Source organism: Kryptolebias marmoratus, linkage group LG2 (genome assembly GCF_001649575.2).
Source record: "Kryptolebias marmoratus isolate JLee-2015 linkage group LG2, ASM164957v2, whole genome shotgun sequence".
NCBI classification, from domain to species: domain Eukaryota; kingdom Metazoa; phylum Chordata; class Actinopteri; order Cyprinodontiformes; family Rivulidae; genus Kryptolebias; species Kryptolebias marmoratus.
The window spans coordinates 32,265,474-32,284,154 of NC_051431.1; the positions used below are offsets into that span (position 1 = coordinate 32,265,474).

Here is an 18,681-nt window from a genome sequence, read left to right on the forward strand (position 1 = left end):
GTTCAAGATTTGTACTTCAAACATTGGGCAGTACCTGCTGAAGTCAGCACGGTTTGTCTTAACCACTAAACAGATTTTAAAGACACTTTCAGACGTTACTGGGGCTTTGACTACTTCCACTTGAATGTGGATCAACAGTTTCCCATCTTGTTGCAGTCAAAGGGTTAGCGTCTACGGCCCTCAGCCTCAGTACCAGCTCCTCACAGAGCTGTGTGCTCCCCTTTACACATACGTATCACAGCAACACTAATATGTTCATGGATGACACCACAGTGGAAGGGTATGAGTCTGCCTACAGAGACGAGGTGGATCAGCTGACAGCATGGTGTAGAGAACAACTTGCTTCTTAGTCCCCCAGATCAAGGAGATGATAATAGAAAAAAAAAAGGAAAAACGATATTTCAGTGTGGAGAGGATGACAGACTTCTGCTTCCTGGGAGTCCACATCGAGGAGGACCTGCCCTGAGCTGCTGAAACAGGCTCTACAGAGACTGCTGGTGTCCTTTTATTGGTCCTACTCAGACAGCATCCTAACACACTCTGTGTGTGTGTGCTACATCAGATGAAAAACCTTTGAGAGGGTCACTAACACAGCCCAGAAAATTGTGGGATGTCCCCTCCTGCCATTGGAAAAACTCCACAGTTCCCGCTTTCCTAAAAAAGCCCACAACATCACAGAGGACACCTTCCATCCTGGACACGGTTTAAACTCTTGCCATCAGGAAGACGGTACAGATCAATTAAAACAAGAACAAGCAGAATTAAAAACTGTTTCTTTCCTATGGCAATAATTTCACTAAACACAGTTAAAACATACTGGAGGTGAAATTAGGAATGTATGGTGCGCATGGAGCAGTTTCTATGTATTGCATGGTATTTTACTTCTGATTTTAAAGGTTTTTTTAATCATTTTATCTGTTTTTACAGTTAATGAACTAGCCGAATGGCATTTTTTATTGTGCTGTACTTGTGACAATGACAAATACATTATACTCTAAAAAGTAATCACTAGAGTATATCTAAAATTGATTAACTTTTAAAGTCAATCCAATTCAAGATGACTGCCATCAGATATGTAGCTTTGATGTGGTAATAGCTGAGAGTCATTCACAAAACATACACCAAGGATGACACGAGATCATACATGACATTATTTTCAAGGTACAACAGAAGATAATGTTAGTCTAAATCTCTGGACAATAAACATTCCTTTCAGAAAGTCTATGCCTTTAATTTAGTCCATATATGCATTGTTTCATAGCATGACTCCACCGTGCCAAAACTGTTTGAAAACAAGCTCATATGAAACATTATAGCGACAGCACATTGTAGTAAAATTGAACTGTATGAATGACATGTGTTGCATACTGTGGGTTTAGGGTCAGTCAGGGTGTACAAATCAGATCTAGCAGAGAGGCTGAGACTCAACAGGGCATCACGATATCATTTTGAATAACAATGTTTATCTTCAGCAGCTGCATGAAAAGCCTTTAGTCCTACGAGTCATGCATTGTGCTGACTGACTCCCTGTGTGTTGTTTCAGCATCATGTATCCAGCATTCGTAAGTATGGTTCAACTCCATTTAAAAGATGACATATGCAGCACGCACAAGAATGAGAGCAGACAGGACAATGCTGTTTGCTGCAGCTTGTGTGTGTGTGTGTTACCTCTTTTCCCAGAGGCATGCCACTGCCCAGAGCACAGGTGAGGCCGATGACTTTAGCCACAAATGTTTTGAAAGTGAGGTATTCTTTAAGCACCACTCCTCGCAGGATGGTCTTCATTTCTGGAATACCGGAGCCTGCAGGAGAGAGGAGGACCAGCTTATAACACACCACTGCAGATCGGACCTTTAAGTCTGTTCAATAACAACTAATGTCCAGAACTAAGTAATAAGTTCAATATTTTAGCAAAGATACTGATTCAAATACTCTCATATTTAAACAAGTGCAGGACTGCACCAACGTCCCGACATGTTTTCATTCATAAAGCTGAACATTAAGTTAAAGGTCTAACATTCCTTGACAGAATGGGTTAGGGTCCACCGCCGTTCATGCCAGAGTATAAAAAATAATGTACAACCATATCAAGGTTCAGCCCAATATCTGTAATATCGACAGTTAAAGTCATTTTAAGATCAAATAAGATAAGATCGTTTATTTGCCTAACGTCAATGAGCTGTGGCCATATTAAATTGGGTTGAACTGAAAGGTTAATCAGTTGGAGGTGTATAGCCAATAAATAATTTTGGAAAGTTTCAATAAAATGAATAAATCTGTACAGCGGTTCATAAGGTATTTTGAGAACAGACAGATGGAGATGAAAACAAACATCCTCTGCAGTGTGTTGGCCCTTAGAACATGTGTTGGACAGCAGTTTCAGCTACTAGCACACACAACCTTAGCTGAGTCATAGCAGTTTCTGTTTTAGATAGTTGACTGTGGCAGCCATCTTGAATCTGAATGGCTCCTAAATGTGATCCATTGTATATGTATATCCAATGATTATTTATGCAGACTTAAAATTAAATCCAGTGGTTTATTTCATATTTTGATAAAACACAAAATCAGACAGTTACAGGCAAAAACATTGTCCGCAGCCAAACTAAGAACACAGAAAGATACAGTATCTATTGGGCTACGAACACACACACACACACACACACACACACACAAAAACCAAACCTCTATGTAGGCCACCTATACCTAATAGGAAACGACTCACAGCCGTTATATGAACCTTACAGTTGCAAATAAAACATATCTAACTCAATAATAATTAATCTTCTACCTTGATCACGTTCTGTGAAGTCCTGGTATTCTGATTTTAGACTAAACCCAAAGGACAAGACCTAAAACATCAAATCTGATGTTTACTTATCATCATCTTCAAGTCATTTTTGATCTAAGATGTTTATTGCTTGAGCATCTCTCTGCCTGAAGTATTCCTCCACACTGCAACACGTGTACACTTGTCTCAGCCAAACATGGAGAACGATCAATTATGAGAAAATCTGTTAGAAAATACTTCCAGATTCTCAGGAGCACACCCTGACAGTCAGAAAGCATTAAAGCATTCAGAAAACGTTCAATCTTCCACAGGAACAGGGTAGCCATCTTGGCGGAGGATGATTTTTAAATCCTTTTTTCTTCATGTTTGGACTTAAAGTCAAAACAGGCCAACAAACGTGGCAAAATGCAAAACAGTGTGGGAGAAGCCCAAGACTGTATTTAAGACTTAAGAACCTGTTTTCTGATGGGAAGAATGACTGATAAACTTCATGTAAAGTTACAAAACAATATGTGCATCCAAAATAAAGTCTTTCTGGTAATGAATTTGGTAAAAAGAATTAAGAGCCTTCAGTGCTTTAAGTGCTCACTGAAAACCTATTGATAAAATACCCATTAAGAGCCCAAATAACATTTGTAGAAATCTTAAAAAGGCTAAACTGTATATAAATGACAAAATTTAGTGCTCAATCTGCTATTTGCAAGACTGAAGCTGTTTCAAACTACTTTTCTGTTCCCCCCTCTGTCCAATTCCAGCTACCAGAGGTAACTTTGTCTATGTTTTATGATGCTCAAGTTGGAGTGGTCAACATGATTGTGGGGGCTTTTAGAGTTATAAAATGACGACTGCAACTTCAATCCAAAAAAATAAAAAAATAAATAAATTCCCTCCCCATCATTTTAGAGGATGTTGGTGGTAGAGAACTGATATCAGATCCATATCCACTGCAGTAAAAGCATGAACATGTGAACAAAACAAACAAATCTAACATAAATTAGTCCAAACCACAAAAAACATATGAAATTACCAAAAATATAAACAATTAAAAAAATACTCATTTTAAAATATGTTGAAAGTTGGGACTTTCATTTAAAATACCTTACAGAGCAGAATTGTGTTTGTTTATTGATTATGTAGATCTTAAAATTATTATTTTAAGACTAATCTACAAAGAATGCATCACCTGTAAACAACAAAAAATGAAAAATCAAAGCCAATAATGTTAAAAAAATTAATTTGGGCAATGATCAAAAGCAAATGTTTTCTATGAAGAATTAAAAGTATTTTTTCTGATATAACTGTGTTTCCCTATAATGTACTATGTCTCAATGCAAGTCATTGTGATTCTAATAGAAAGTTCTTCAATGCTGTCTGCAAATGAATGATCAGACAGTTTGTGAGTCTTACCAACAGCCTGAGGGGCGAGGATTTGGGTGAAGCCAGCAGAAAAGGTGATGAGGACTACAGGGTAGGTGACCCAGGCCAAATATTGGAGGAACACGTTGCTGTCCAGACCACCATACATCCAATTCTGTGCTGTGGACACAATCGCAGAGTTGGGACAGACATGTAAGCCACGGCCACATGAAGAACAAAGGTGTTTGTAGTAGTAATAGTGAATTTGGTTTAATACCATGTTAGCATCAATGACTATGGCTACGTTCACACTGCAGGTCTTAATGCTCAATTAAATTTTTTGTGTGGTTGTTCACATTACGTTTCAAATGTGACCTCCATCAGACTGTGACAGTCTCCAGTTCTCAGAACGACCCACATGCGCAGAAGATATGACGTCACACTCACAGAAGTAAATATGAACGCTGCATTGATTTTAAAGTTGCTGTCCAATTGGTCAAGTCAAATTTATTTATGGCTCTGCATCTGTTTTTTCTACACTAAAGATACCAACATGAATTGGGACCCAACAAAAACAACATTTAAACTCAGCCTGTATAGAAATGTCAGTCATGGGATGATCAGTTTGGAATGCAAAGACCAGACTGATCCTGTCCTGTTACCTTTGCTACTAATAGACAAATGTCCATGTTGGATCCGTCAGTATAGACTGGAATGTAACCAAGTGAGCAGTGAACAGACAGAACATGCAGTGCCTCCTCCTTGTGAAAACTGGGTAGTTCTGTTCAAGAATAACAACAAAACTGGGGTAATTGGATCTAAATCCTTAAAATCTTGAGGTCACTCGTTACCCTTTCAGCCTGCATTGTCTTTTTGTTTACACACTTTGATGACGTTTTCACCACAAGCAGATCATCACCATCTCTGGGATCAACTTCCACTACAATATTTCACAAGCTCCTGTTCTTCTCACCACATAATCAGAACTGATATTCATTTTGAGAGTTTGTCATGTTAACTCCAAGTTTATTTCCATCTGCTTTAATGTAGGTCAGCCTATTCTCTCTTACTGACTTACCCTGCAATAAAATGCCAAGTTAGAAACATATTCCAAAGTAAAGGCGACTTGTGTTGGCAGACCTGAAATTGCTCCTCATTAGATGGAAAATAGTTTTGAAGTCTTCTTAAATGTGTATCAAGCCTCAGCCTTTTTGATCAAAGACATAAAAGTTGAAAGGGGACTTTATTGCTGCTTTTTATGAAACTCAAATTTAATTTTTGATAAATGCTGACTGAACAGCTCTCTCACCTTGTAGGCAGATGGCGATGCAGAAGTCTACCACCCAGCTCACAAGGGCCATGAGGAGTCCCAGCAGGATGAGAAAGATCCAGTCCTCTCCAACTCGTGAGATGAGGAACTTCTGACAGCGAACCGTGCAGACTGCAAGGACAGCATGGAGACAATCCAACATGTTCCACTGACAGATACAGTATGTTGTGATTCTGAACCTTTGAAAGACTAAGAGGAATTTATCATTTCTAAACGGTGTATGGTGCAAGCTATCCCCCGCTTTGAATACATGACAAATTACTAGTGATGGATAACTGCAGTCAATGACACAACCCGCTGAAACCGAGGACTGATTGAAGTTTGACAGCATGGGTAAAACTTTGTTTTACAGGCCAGTAATCTCCTAAAGGTTCAAGGAACAAACTTTTTATACTTAACAGAAAACAAGGCTTCTACAAGGTTAGCCGAGTATTTACTTTGATCAAGCAACTGTAAGTAGTTTAGGGCTTTCAGACATTTTGTGAACATTTGAACACATCTTAAAGTATTTGGATTTCATTTCTCAACTCTCAGCTCCTTATCAGTTTGCATCTTAATTTATTTTGAACTTTAAGTATTAAATGGTTCTTAATAACTACTCAGTGTTAAGCACTTGCTAATACTGCTTGTTTGTTTCAAATGGATATGCTTTTGCATACACATTTTAAGTCTTCTGGCAGAAACAAAAAGATATCAGTTCAGAATTTCTAACGGGAGAATTTCAAGTTGGATTAGTGGTCTAACAGGAACTTTGTCAGCTTTCATTTTGAGGCCTAGCGGCAGGAAAGCAAAAGCAAAAAGACAGCAGTTAGTATTTTAACATAATCTCTTCCACATATACTTGATATCTATGCTTTGAAACAGGTCTTTGTGTTATGACCAGGTATTAGGAAAATAAAGCCTGTAACACAAAAGGCTTTATACAAAATGAATAAGAGCCAACATGGGTTATTGCATATTAAAAATCACACTGTACAAATGTTAAAAAGACAATCCGATCTGTTGTACTCACCAGGAAACGACAGGAAGCTAATAGACTGTAGTGCACCGGATAACACTTGATGTAAGATGAACAAACAGTTACTAATTTATGACTAATTGCTGAAACTGAACATTACTTACATGGTGACTCATTATGCCCGCAGACATTTGAGTATGTTACCTATTGTTCACCCTCCCAAATCCTCCAGACCCATCCTCACTTCCCTTTTTTTCCTCTACAGGGAATTCAAACTCAAGGGTCACACTGCCCCATTTTTGTAAAGTAGGAGTGCAAACCTTTGTTCCCCCACTTTTTTATTGTTACCCCCAACAATAATGCAAACACATGTAGTTTTTATTCATTCAAACTTTACTTTAAAAAGCTATTTTAAAGCAAGTAGTCACTATCCCACCCACGTTTGAGTTACTTTAGTTGGGTTAAGCTTAGCCCACACACTGCTAGATGCTAGAGCTCCAGTCAGACAGCCTTCAGCTAAAGTCAGTTAAAACCGTGGCGTCTCTCATTCTGACTCTGAATCAGAACTGCAGGAAAAACTGGGATGCATGTCCCTTAATGTTGCTCTTATACTGACATCTGCTCTGAAAACATGCAGATGTGGGGGAGACCCTATGTAAGTATCTTTTGGTTGAACGGATGTCTTGCCTAAAATGTGACTAAATCTGGCCTAAAAGTGAAAGTCTCATAAATGTCTACACCTAGTTTTATATCTGCTACAAATGGCATATATATATATATATATATATATATATTTTTTTTTTTTTTTTAAATTATTATTATTTTTAAGCAGTGCTCTCTCAGGATTTGAACTTGTGTCTTTTGTTTCCCAAACACTCAGCATATACCACTGTACAACCAACTCATCTGCACCATCATATTAAGACTACATCTGCAGCATAAATGCAATTGGTGATTACATCTGCATTTTCCTGATTTTGCTCCCACATTTTACAACATTCTTCATCAAACTGGGGACCAAAACTAGGAAGAAAGTGTCCACTTTTCTTTAACCTCCCTGGAAAGCAGCCCCTCTGCCTCTGCTATGTTATCCTTTGTGCTACAATGCTAAAGAGAATACATTACCACACAAGTGTTGGTTTTTGTCAGTAAGAATCTGTTTAAATGTTGAGGACTTAAGACAAACACTGGCTGCATCTTGCAGTAGATGGTTCAGATTGTGCTGTATGTTTGACAGACCAGTTTCAACAGATAACTGTTACACTAAACATTCTTCAGGCTTTCTATTTAAAGGGCAAAATTATTGTACATTGTGTATCAGCACTCAGTCAGTGGACGCTCATCATGACAGTCTCTCATGGGCTAGATCCAACTTCAGTTATCCTCCAACATGTTTCCTGTTAGATCAACTAAGTGGTTAAACAGCTGTAAACAATAACTAAATAAATACACAAACAAATCTAAATTAATGCAAAGCCAGCAGCTCTGACGGATTGGGGAACGGAAGAGCGAGAGATAGCAGGAAGAGGAGACATCATGCACAGATTAAAAAAAAACCACCTTCTCCAGTTAACACCTTGAGAAGCCCTTCTAACACATGGATGCCGGCAAGATCTGCAACAAATGCTTTTTGCACAAACACAAATTTCCCTTTGCTTCCCATCAGTCCATTGACACCTATGTGACAATTCAAAGAAACAGGCTTTGTACATGTGTATATTTAGATTTGTGTGTTATGTGAGAGTCTGTGCATGGCTGTGCGTCATCTCACCCACAGGCCGTCTGTGTTCTTGGACTCCTTCTGTCATGCAGACACTAGTCAATGTAAAACCAAAGCCTGTGTGAGTGTGTGAGCATGCATGTGTGCAGAAATAGATTTTTTTGTACTTCTGAACAGAGTGTGCATATGCATGTGTCAAGCATCAAGTGTAATTCTGTCTCTCTGGAAATGTAATTTCGTTAGCTGTGTCTGTGCCAGTATAACAGCTTATTCCAGCATGTGCGCAGATAGAGGTCCTGCAGACTGGTAGCTGCTTTTGCTTTTATTCTTCATGGCATGCAATAAGCAGAATGCTCGTTCCCAGCCACTCATTGCTTTCTGACTCACCCCCTACCCCACCTCCCACCAATCATATTCAATCTCTGACTCAACTTTCAATCTCCTCGTCTCCCTCTCAGTCTTCTCTGAAGCTCTTCACTCCTCGTTTCTTTCTCTGCACTTTTTCCTTCCATTCCTTTTAAGCCCACTCACTCGTTCTCTTCTCACCAAGAGACATAATGACCACAAACCTGCTGAGACCAATTTAGGTTGCTATGGATACACAGTGCATCAGACTCCTTGGTCTGGCATTAAGAAACTGTGTGTGAGTGAAGAAACTGCAAAAAGATATCCTCTCTAAATGGTAATTCTACAGTACACTGAATATATCCTCTCCTGATGGTTATGGTGCAAATATACTTAATAAACCTGACACTGTGCATGTTTTTTTAAACAATGTTTTACTTCGGTCTAAAGCAAAACAAACTTTCATGGCAAATCAATTCTGAAATCAATATATTATCAGATTTTACTTTGACAGAATCCCTACTGTATTTTGACAAAACAAATTAAAAGCCAAGCATTCCTTATTGCCTGGTGCCTTTTATGCTAGAGCTTTAAACAAAGATCCTTTTATGTTGAGGAATGATAGAATTATAGCTGTTTTGGTCAAACTATGAAAATATTGCTATGTGCAATCTCATGTGATATTTTAAATAATCTGTTAACAGTTTAAGTATGTATTGTAAATGTCTCTCATTCGCAATATCTGTAAGATTCGCTAGGGTGTAGTCATTTTTATGAAGGCTAAGGCTGATCACCTGTGGTGACCACCTTGAACTGGGCTGTAGATGAATTTAATTATTTTGTTTATTAACCCTTGGAAGGGCTTTTCTCCCTCCACATTTTTGGAGGGTTGGGGGTGGGTGGTGTTATCCACCATACATTTGTGTTTGTTTGTGTTTTTATTTATTTATATGTTTTTGGTGTCATCAATTAACAAGTCTGTTCCTAACAAACATTTTTTACTTTGATCTTCAGCCAACCCATACAAATCTGACAGGTTTGGTTCTTCTGAAGTAGAACTTGTCTGCCAACAGTGGGGGAGGCAGAAGCCTTCTACTTCTGCTCTACTTCAGCAGTAAACTGGTAGTTGCTTCATTGGTGATTAAACCAATGGAGATCTCGGTGAGCAGAGCCAAAGAACCACCTGAGCTATACTTCAGTGTCTGTGGTCAAGTTTGGAGTAGAAAGGTTGTGTTCAAGAGAATTGGAGCTGGTTAAGAAGTTCCGACTGCCTGCTGACTTTTCTGACTGACTTAGGATGATTTAATCATTCCAGTTTGACTGGACAGTACGACAAGACTATCAATATTTACAAACAATATAGCGAGTTATAAAAAGGCAAAAACAAAGACGATGCCAACGTAGAGGTACAAACTTAAAACATTACACACATGACAACCTCCTGTTTTTGTCTCAATACACCTGGAAGGAATGACACAATGGGGCTTCCATCTCTGAGTATAAGTCAGGAAGTCAGGGGTGTCAGACTCCAGGCCTCGAGGGCCACTGTCCTGGGAGTTTTAGGTTTTCTGCTCCAACACACCTGATTCAAATGGTTTAATTAGCTCCTCACCAAATCATCAGGTTCTCCAGGAGCATGTTAACAAGTCATTTATTTAAACCAGGTGTTTTAAGGCAAGAACACGTCTAAAACATGCAGGAGAGCGACCCCGAGGAATGGAGTTTGACACCCCTGGTATAAGTGGTCCAGCGTTTGTTTGTTTTTTTAAATCATGATGGCCACAGTTCACCAGTTGTTTTTATTCAGGCAATTCCAGTGTTATGCAGCAGTTGTTGATATTACGTGGTCTTTAATTCACTATATGGAGAATCTGCTCAGCCAGTAAATGCTGTGTCTGTATTCAACTGTAACTGATTCTAGTGACTCTGAACATTATTTGTGTAACATTGTTATAAAGATAAAGCTGTTATTGTTGATGTAAAAGAACAGTGCTTCCCCTCTAATCCTGCCGCTTACCTCTGTGTGACGATCTGACCTGATCTGCTTATAACCTGGCAGCTACACCATCTGCTCACCATCAATTTCATTATGTGCCACATTTCACAAAAGAATAATGCAGAATTCCTTCACAAGACTTTGATGGGCTGCAGTAACAGGTCAATCTCATCTATTTTGCAGCACAGCGATCTCTCATTGAACATGAATATAGTATGTAATGCAGCTCCATTTCACAAGGGTACTGGCTATTTTACCTCTGGTGCACATCCTGTTGTTGCTGACATGGTCAGGACACACTGGGTGATCAAAAGTATATTCTGACCATAAGAGACAAATGAAGGATACAAACTATAAAAATGTATGATATAAGTATAAAAGTCCTAAAAAATACAAAAACATTAAGATTGAATGTGCACTGAAAAACTGCTGCTGCTTGCTCTGGCGGGCGTTGAAAAAAAAAAAAAAAAAAGGAGTGGTTTTGGAAATCCTTAATTCCTGTGGCTGCGAGATTGCACAACCAACAGATCTCCCACAATGATGGAGCCAGGGGGTGACCAATGGAGCCTTGGCCACCATAGATTCATCTTGGACTTGCTGCCACCCCAACCGCCACTTTGAAAGCAATACAAAAAAACAGAAAGCATGTACACCTTTTATATATATTAATGCAATTATGCTTCTTAATAATTATTTCCTGCCTCTTCATCAGCCAAACAGTGGTTTGGTCCATTGGTCCAAACATGTCAGGAGTGTACCTGAGGACTGGAGGGTTGGAGCAACATGAGTGAGTAGCACTTACAAAGTGCCTTGTTGGGATAATTGTGAGCATGTCCACATATCAAGTGGGAGTACTGAGTTACTAGTTATTATTATTCTACTTAAATGTTTCAATTACTTTTCAAAGGATCTGTGACTAGAATGAAGAGTACAACTTATCTGATCATTTCAATAGTGTATAATCTGGTTGGACAGACACCACAATAAACCAATGAGTCAAAGGAAGATTTTTGTTTAATTTAATGGAATTATTTATAGAGCATACAGTATGTCTTCTGCTTGTAAACTTGTATTTATTTAGAGCTTTATATTCTTGAAAAGCTGCTTAGCGACAATGATTCAATGACCACCGAAAAGTCTGAATACAAATCAAATTCAAACCAACTTCAATTCAATATGGTTCTCAATAATCTTAAGAACGAGGAAAACTACACACATATATGAATAAAACTATTTATGGAATATTGCAGCCAATGCTAATTGTAGTTTTTGTTTCCATGGCAAAACTGGAAGTTGGTGGTAAAAAAATGTAATGTGGAATTTCAAAATATATTACAAGACATCACATACAAAGTATGTGTTGTGAATGACTCTCTGCTATTACCATATCAAACTTCATGCTCAATGTCAGAGGTACAGACATTTTTGTGTTGGCTAATGTTGATTAGCTGTGGCAGTCATCTTGAATTGGATTTGCTCCAAAAGTTAATTAGTTGTAAAGGTACAGCCATTAAAAAAACTTTCTGAAAGTTTCAATACAATCTATCTAGCAGGTCATAAGATATTTTGCTAGCAGACAAATAGGGTTGACTCTCACAGATAATGCTAAAATTTTAAGCAAAGGTCCTGCAGATGGAATAGCACTTTGAGTATGCGGTGGGAATGACTCTCAGCTACAACCAGACAGAACTTCAGCACAATATCTGTAACACTGACTAAAATATGCCCTTTTTTTGTTTTCTAAGGGACCAGGGTGTATCCAGCTTCTTGCACCAGCTGCCCTGAGTTGGAGGTTTGATTCCACCTGTATGCCACATATCAAAGTGTCCATGGGCAAGATACTGAGCCCCTCACTGCCTCTGATGTGTGCCCCATCAGTGTATGAATGTGATCTAAGGCCCTGATTAAACTCTGTAGAATAATTTATTCTGATTAGCTTTGTAGACATTTATCAGAGTGCTGTATGAATGTGTGGATGGGTAAATGAGGGCACAGATTGTTAGAGTGGCCTGGTTGGTTAGAAAGACTATTTATAAGTACAGTCCATTTGTTATAATGAAAAGAACCAATTTTAGAAACAAGCTGATACTTTAGAAAAACAAAAGGCAGCTGGGGTAGAATGGAGATAAATACATAATGGAAAAAGCAAAAACTAACAGAACAAATTGGTCTTTTAAGACAAAAGAAATGTTGTTAGAGATGTTTAAATTAAAAATAGACTATGTATCTGTAAATGTTTGACATGCTGCTTAATGATACCATAGCATTCTCTCTGAATAAACCAAATGAAACATCTCGACTTTACTCTCCCCTTCCATTCTCCCATTGTGTTTGTTCATTAATCCATCCATCCATTCATTCATTCTCTGCTCCCTGCTTCATGTTGATGTGTTCTCTCTGCTAAGAAGATGAGAAGGGAGGTGATGCTTATGTAAATGCTCTATAACAGCCTCTGCGTTGGTCCTGAGAAAGCAGTTAAAGCATCTTGTCTCACACTCAGTCGCTCTCAGAGTAACGACTGTTGTGGCACCAGTATTATGGCTGCGCTGCAATGTCTGCTTAATGAGTTGTAATGGTGTCTCTACACACATGCGCACACACACACACACACACACGAACACAATGACTAGAGGCTGGGACAAATCACACAAGTTGTTATACACAAACAACCCTGGTGTGCTGTTTTAATCCTGGAGTTTAAGTTTGTGTATTTAAGATATCTGAAACAACAAGTAAAAATTGCTTTGGGATAAATGCTGCATAGCTGCTTCCAAAAAGCAAATGAGGTTTTCTGTTATGGGTCCAAAGTCCTTGTGAGCAGGTGTGATGGCATCACCTAAAGTTACAAGTCCAAGTTTCCTCTACTTAGCTTTGTTAATATTCAGCCAAAGATTAAGATTTCTAATAACTTCCTATTGATCTTTATATGTCTTCTCTAAATCTTGTTATTCCATTATTACTTGATAGCTTCAAGATTTTAGGTATACTAAGTTGCACTAAACACTGTGAAAAATATTTAATTGCAACAGCATACTGGTGTCTGCTAAAATCTCACATGGACACTTTCAGAAAACACCTTAAGCTGGGACTGAGATGCCTTCTGGTCAAAACTAATAAAATAGTTCAGATGTATGACTGTATTGCAGTTTTTACAGAAACATTAACATACAATGATCTGACAGTTGACTGTGTGAGTCTCTGCATATAATGGGGCTAATTGACATTAGATCGGACAACTATTTAGGGTTACGCATAATGCCACGACTGAACAAGACCTGAGAGGGAAAGCAACATTTAGAGAAAGGTGGTCCTCTCGATTTAAGCAACATATGGCCAACAAAGCAGTTTCACTTTATCTCTGCACTAATATGCTGTATCTCTGCAAAGAAAGAATACAGAGTACATCATATATCCAGTTGTAGTCTGCTGTTTCACAAGAAGTTACCCACAACATTGTTTTGTGAAGCTTGCTGTTAATTTAATAATTATAAATAAATAAGAATTATGCAACCTTGTCTGTGGAATTCATACATAGTGGTAAATGTTGTTCGATCATAGCCAAGAATCAAGGACATGCTTCATCAGCAGGCGAGAATCCATGCTCCAATATACAACGTAGTTATTCTTAGCATTAACTTAACTCCACCGCCCCCACAAACTTGATACATTTTGCTACTTTCAACCAGCAAACTGTACACAAAAGAGTGTGTAGATTGGATTTATTTGAATTTATTTAGAAAGAAAATAATGTAAATTGATGTTGTGAATAGGCAAGTTGAGTATCCTTCTGTTTACATGGGGTTGGTCATGCAGCATCCAGTAAACTCTTAAACTGAGCCTGAAATAAGGATCATTTAGAGACATTCTTTCACTTTTTCCTGCAACATCTATTTGTTACTTCTTAAATGTAGTAAAGTATCACTCTTGCAGGAAGTGGTAGCACAGATGCACAAGTGTAAATGGCTTGCACTTGTATAGCACTTTATCTAGTCCAAGGACCCCAAAGAGCTTCACACTACAATCATTCACCCATTCATCCACACATTCACACACTGATGGCGGTCAGCTACAATGGGCATCATTACTGCATCTGTTCGTTTAAGTCTGAGACAGAGGTCGGAACTTGAACTTATTGATTTATCTTTTCTTCTTTTACCGCACTCACACACGCGCATGCACACACACTGGATCAATACTAGGCCTTTACACCACCTCTAATGTATGCAATAAGGGTCTTGGACTAACTGATTCTTTTTCTTTTTTTATGAAGTCACTTTACTTCTGTTTTACTTGTGGATCTAACAAAGACAACCAGTTTTACCTTCTGATTTCTGAGGCAGTATCCTCTCCTGGGGCAATAACTTTGAGGAGAGTGAAAAACAGATTGGATGTAAAAAGGTACAAAAAAACTTATTGCAGTTGCTAAAAAAATGATTTAAATGTCAGTGCAGCTTATTAGAAATACATTTATTTCAAATCTATTAAATTCATATTTAGTATGCAAGTGTAATACTGCAGCTTGACACTAGCACTAAATTTTAACTGTCTTCCATCACAGACTTTTAATCTGAAAGTTGAACGCCTTTTCACAGAGCCTTTGGGCAGAAAGAATAAGACAAAAGACTGGTGCTGTTGGTCAACCATATTTAGAGGCATCTTCTTTGAATTTTGGATAAAGATAGTTGCAGTTTTCAAATGAAAAAAAAAAGAAGAAAGCTAAAAAATATATATGCTGGCGTAGATTCTGTCTTCCAGGACACGATAAATCCAAAAAGAGTTAAAAACAAAAACAACTGGACTTCTATAAAATAGAAAATAAAAAATTAATGTACTTTCTTAGACAGACCTTCCATGTTAGGAAGAAAGCTTAAACGGATACTTTCACATGTATATTTGTCTGTACAGTAACAATGATGCTCTTTAAATGGGTCAGTGGGTCACACAACATATGGAGCTGCAATGGCTCAGGGGGACAATGTCCATTCTCAGTCCCATTCATAGCCCTTCCACATGTCCAAGTGTCCTTGAGCAAGAGCCCGAACCCTCAATTTGCCCCCAATATGTTTATTGGTGGGAAGTTGTAAAGAAAAAGTTAAACCAACACTGCAGTACTATGAGGAGGTGCAGAAGTTTCTGTGCTTGCTGGCTGCCAATAGAATTCAGAAAGAGCTCGACTAAATGGAGTATTTACGAGCTCCAACCAGTGGAGGGAAGGTGGCATCAACTTGGTCACTGGATTAATAGTGAGTGTTTCGTGACTTTATGGTGGTAAGTTTCAGACCTTGTAGAACCAAGCTGGGTCAAATTAGACAGACTGGAAAATCAAACAACAGCTTTACTCACCTGATACAGGCTAAGCCAGCATTAAAAACAGCAAAAACTCAGCCCTGAGCAGTAATTAATGGACAAGCTGCAGCCAGGACCAACCTGGTATTAATTTGACTATAGTTTAAAATCTAAATTAACTCCCATAAGCTAAGACAGGTTTTTAGATGCTGTTTAAAACATCAGTGTGCAAGAGGATCACAAAAGAAGTACAATTCAGTTTACATTCATGGTAAAAATTAATATGCTCATTATTTTAAAAAAATCTGACAAACTGCAAAAAGACAACCCATGGACTTATAGACATGGGAGCCACCTTTAGCTATCGTCAGTGATCTTATCAGTCTCTTATCTGGCCCACTGTTCTTTAAATATTGTTGCATTTGATTGAGATTTGGAGTCAGTCATTTATGTACAGGTCTCCAAAGATCCCACAGCTAATTTCAGGTTACGATCTGGACTCATTATTTTAATTTTCAGCCATTCTGTTATAGATCTGATGCTTTTTTTCAGATCAGTGTCCTGTTGGATGATCCATTTTGGCCCAAGCTTCAGCTGTCAGACAGATGGTCTCACGTTTGACTCTAGATACTGGAAAACATGGCAGGTTCCCTCAAAGACTGCTAAGTGTCCAGGACCTGTGGCTGCAAAACAAGCAGAACGCATCAGTTATTCACCACCATACTTGACAGTTGTTATGAGGCATTTGTGTCAACATCCTGTGTTTTGTTTTCTTCAAACGTGCTGCTGATTTCTACTTTGGTCCAATTTGTCTGAAAGCCAACATTCCAGAAGTCATGTTGTTCATTTAGATGCAATTTTGCAAATGTAAGTCCTGCTAGTATAATCTTTTCAGAGAAAAGGCTTTCTGCTCTACCCCTCCAAACAAAACATACTTGTTCAATCCTTTCTGAATGAATTATAACATGTTGTGTTTATGTGCCATTACTTTTTGATTTTTGTTTTTGAAGAAAAGGTTAAAAACAAAGTGGTTTTTATCTATGTCTGTCTGTGTGAATGTCTGTAGAAATGTGTGTATAAATCTAAATTCTTTATGAAAGTTTTGTATGCATTTTTACTTTTATATAAAAACTTATTTAAAAGAACATGAAGCTGCTTTACGCATGAAATGCCTTCAGTAAAAAAAGACTGTCTGACTTGACTTTAAACTTTAGCCTCAGTGTGAACTCCAAACTGTTAGGAAGTAGCCATATAAAACTGCAGATAGTTGCTTCTTGAAGACTTGAAACCACTGCTGACGTCTTTCTTCCTTGGGATTGTGTTAACATACATTTGAAGGCTCCAGAGCAGCAAACTCATGAAGTGGTCATAATATATAATGGAAGTATGCCAAATAATTGGCTGATATTTATCATTTTATCAATGATATTTATCAAAATGAGGGTTTACATAGGTGAATAACAAGCAGCAGCTGTTGCATCACAGTAATTAGTGTTTTGGGGGAGAATGGGCTTCTGTTTATAGTTAGGTGTTCAAGTTCTCCTAAATGTTGTTAAATGACTGTTTCAAATAATCAAATGAAGTATTTTTCAAAGAGAAAAAACATTTGCTACAAAAAATAAAATTGTTATTGTATATTGGTTAGCAGCTGCTCTAATTTCAAAAAAATCATTGAAACAACAACAGTCAGCCTCTACTTGATGATGATCAGCTGATCAATGCATTTTAATTCAGGAGCATCAGGCTGCTACTTACGCAAAGAATTTTTAGTGGAAGCAGGAAAAGTGGTCTTAAATTCTGAAACACTACTACTGCTTTTTGGCTTGTTGGTAAATAACATGCAACACGGTCCTCCAGCGTATTTTCTTGATTATCGAAGAACGTACTTACTTATTACTTTGAGATAATTGTGTTGTGGTAATCTTTAGGCACCACATAATTCTATTTGATTATGATTCAGAGGGCTGAGATGAGATTATCATCCAGAACTACACTTCAAACTAAATCCTGAGCACGGAATCTCTCAGACCTAAAACCAAGTAAAACATTTTGCTGTACACTACTGTCTGAAACAGTTTTTATTAAAAACAAGATTTTGGAAACTAAATGAACAAACAAAGTAGTCAAAATGCTGAACACAGTGAAAAAAGATTCTATGATTTAGATGTTACATGAGCTATTTGATTGTTTTTCTTCATCGTTTTTGGCCTGGTCTGTGAAAGACTGATAATCATGGTTTTTAAAAGCCTGAATCTGGACTCCAATCTTTTGCAATAAAAGTCGAAATAGACATTGTAATTTGTGTTGCCTTATCCGAGTTAGGTGGTAACCTTAGTGTAGTTCATTTGAAGATCTCCTGGTTAGCAGTGGCAGCTACCACCAGCTGCTTTTTCTTCTTCTTCCTTTAGGTGGAAATGTGCATACAAATTTTATATAGTATGGCTCCTGGTGACATCTTTTTTCCCTTTAACTATATCAAATCCAAAATCCTTTTAAACACTGGCTTTCAACGCAGAAGGAGCCGTTTCACGTCTCAGGCAGCCTCTAACACCCAGTGTCATGTGAACCCCATAAACAGTCAGGGTGCTGCCTTTTGAGTTCCTCAACACAATGTTAACATTAAATAATATTCAACTTTTGGCATTTTAAGATCCATTTCAAATCATTTGTGTCTTTGCTGATATTAATTATAACCTCCATCCAGATGTATACTTTTCACAATGACTAAAGTTGAGAGAGTAAGTTTGTACACATGTAGCTTAGATGCAGAGTGTGTAAGTGTCAGTATATGTGGCTTAGATGCAGAGTGTGTAAGTGTCTGTGTATGTGGCTTCGATGCAGAGTGTGTAAGTGTCGGTGTATGTGGCTTAGATGCAGAGTGTGTAAGTGTCGGTGTATG

At 38.0% G+C, this 18,681-nt stretch overlaps 1 protein-coding gene across 5 annotated transcripts in view; it reads right to left on the reverse strand.

The window, feature by feature from the left end:
* Positions 1-18,681, reverse strand: part of clcn2b (chloride channel, voltage-sensitive 2b) — a 204,581-nt gene that overhangs the window by 113,363 nt on the left and 72,537 nt on the right. For all 5 annotated transcript variants that reach the window (XM_017436968.3, XM_017436967.3, XM_017436971.3 and 2 more), the window contains 3 exons: positions 5,457-5,588; positions 4,199-4,327; positions 1,669-1,802 (listed from right to left, as the gene is read on the reverse strand). In XM_017436968.3, coding sequence (XP_017292457.1) covers positions 1,669-1,802; positions 4,199-4,327; positions 5,457-5,588 — 395 coding nt within the window. The remainder of the gene's footprint in view (positions 1-1,668; positions 1,803-4,198; positions 4,328-5,456; positions 5,589-18,681) is intronic.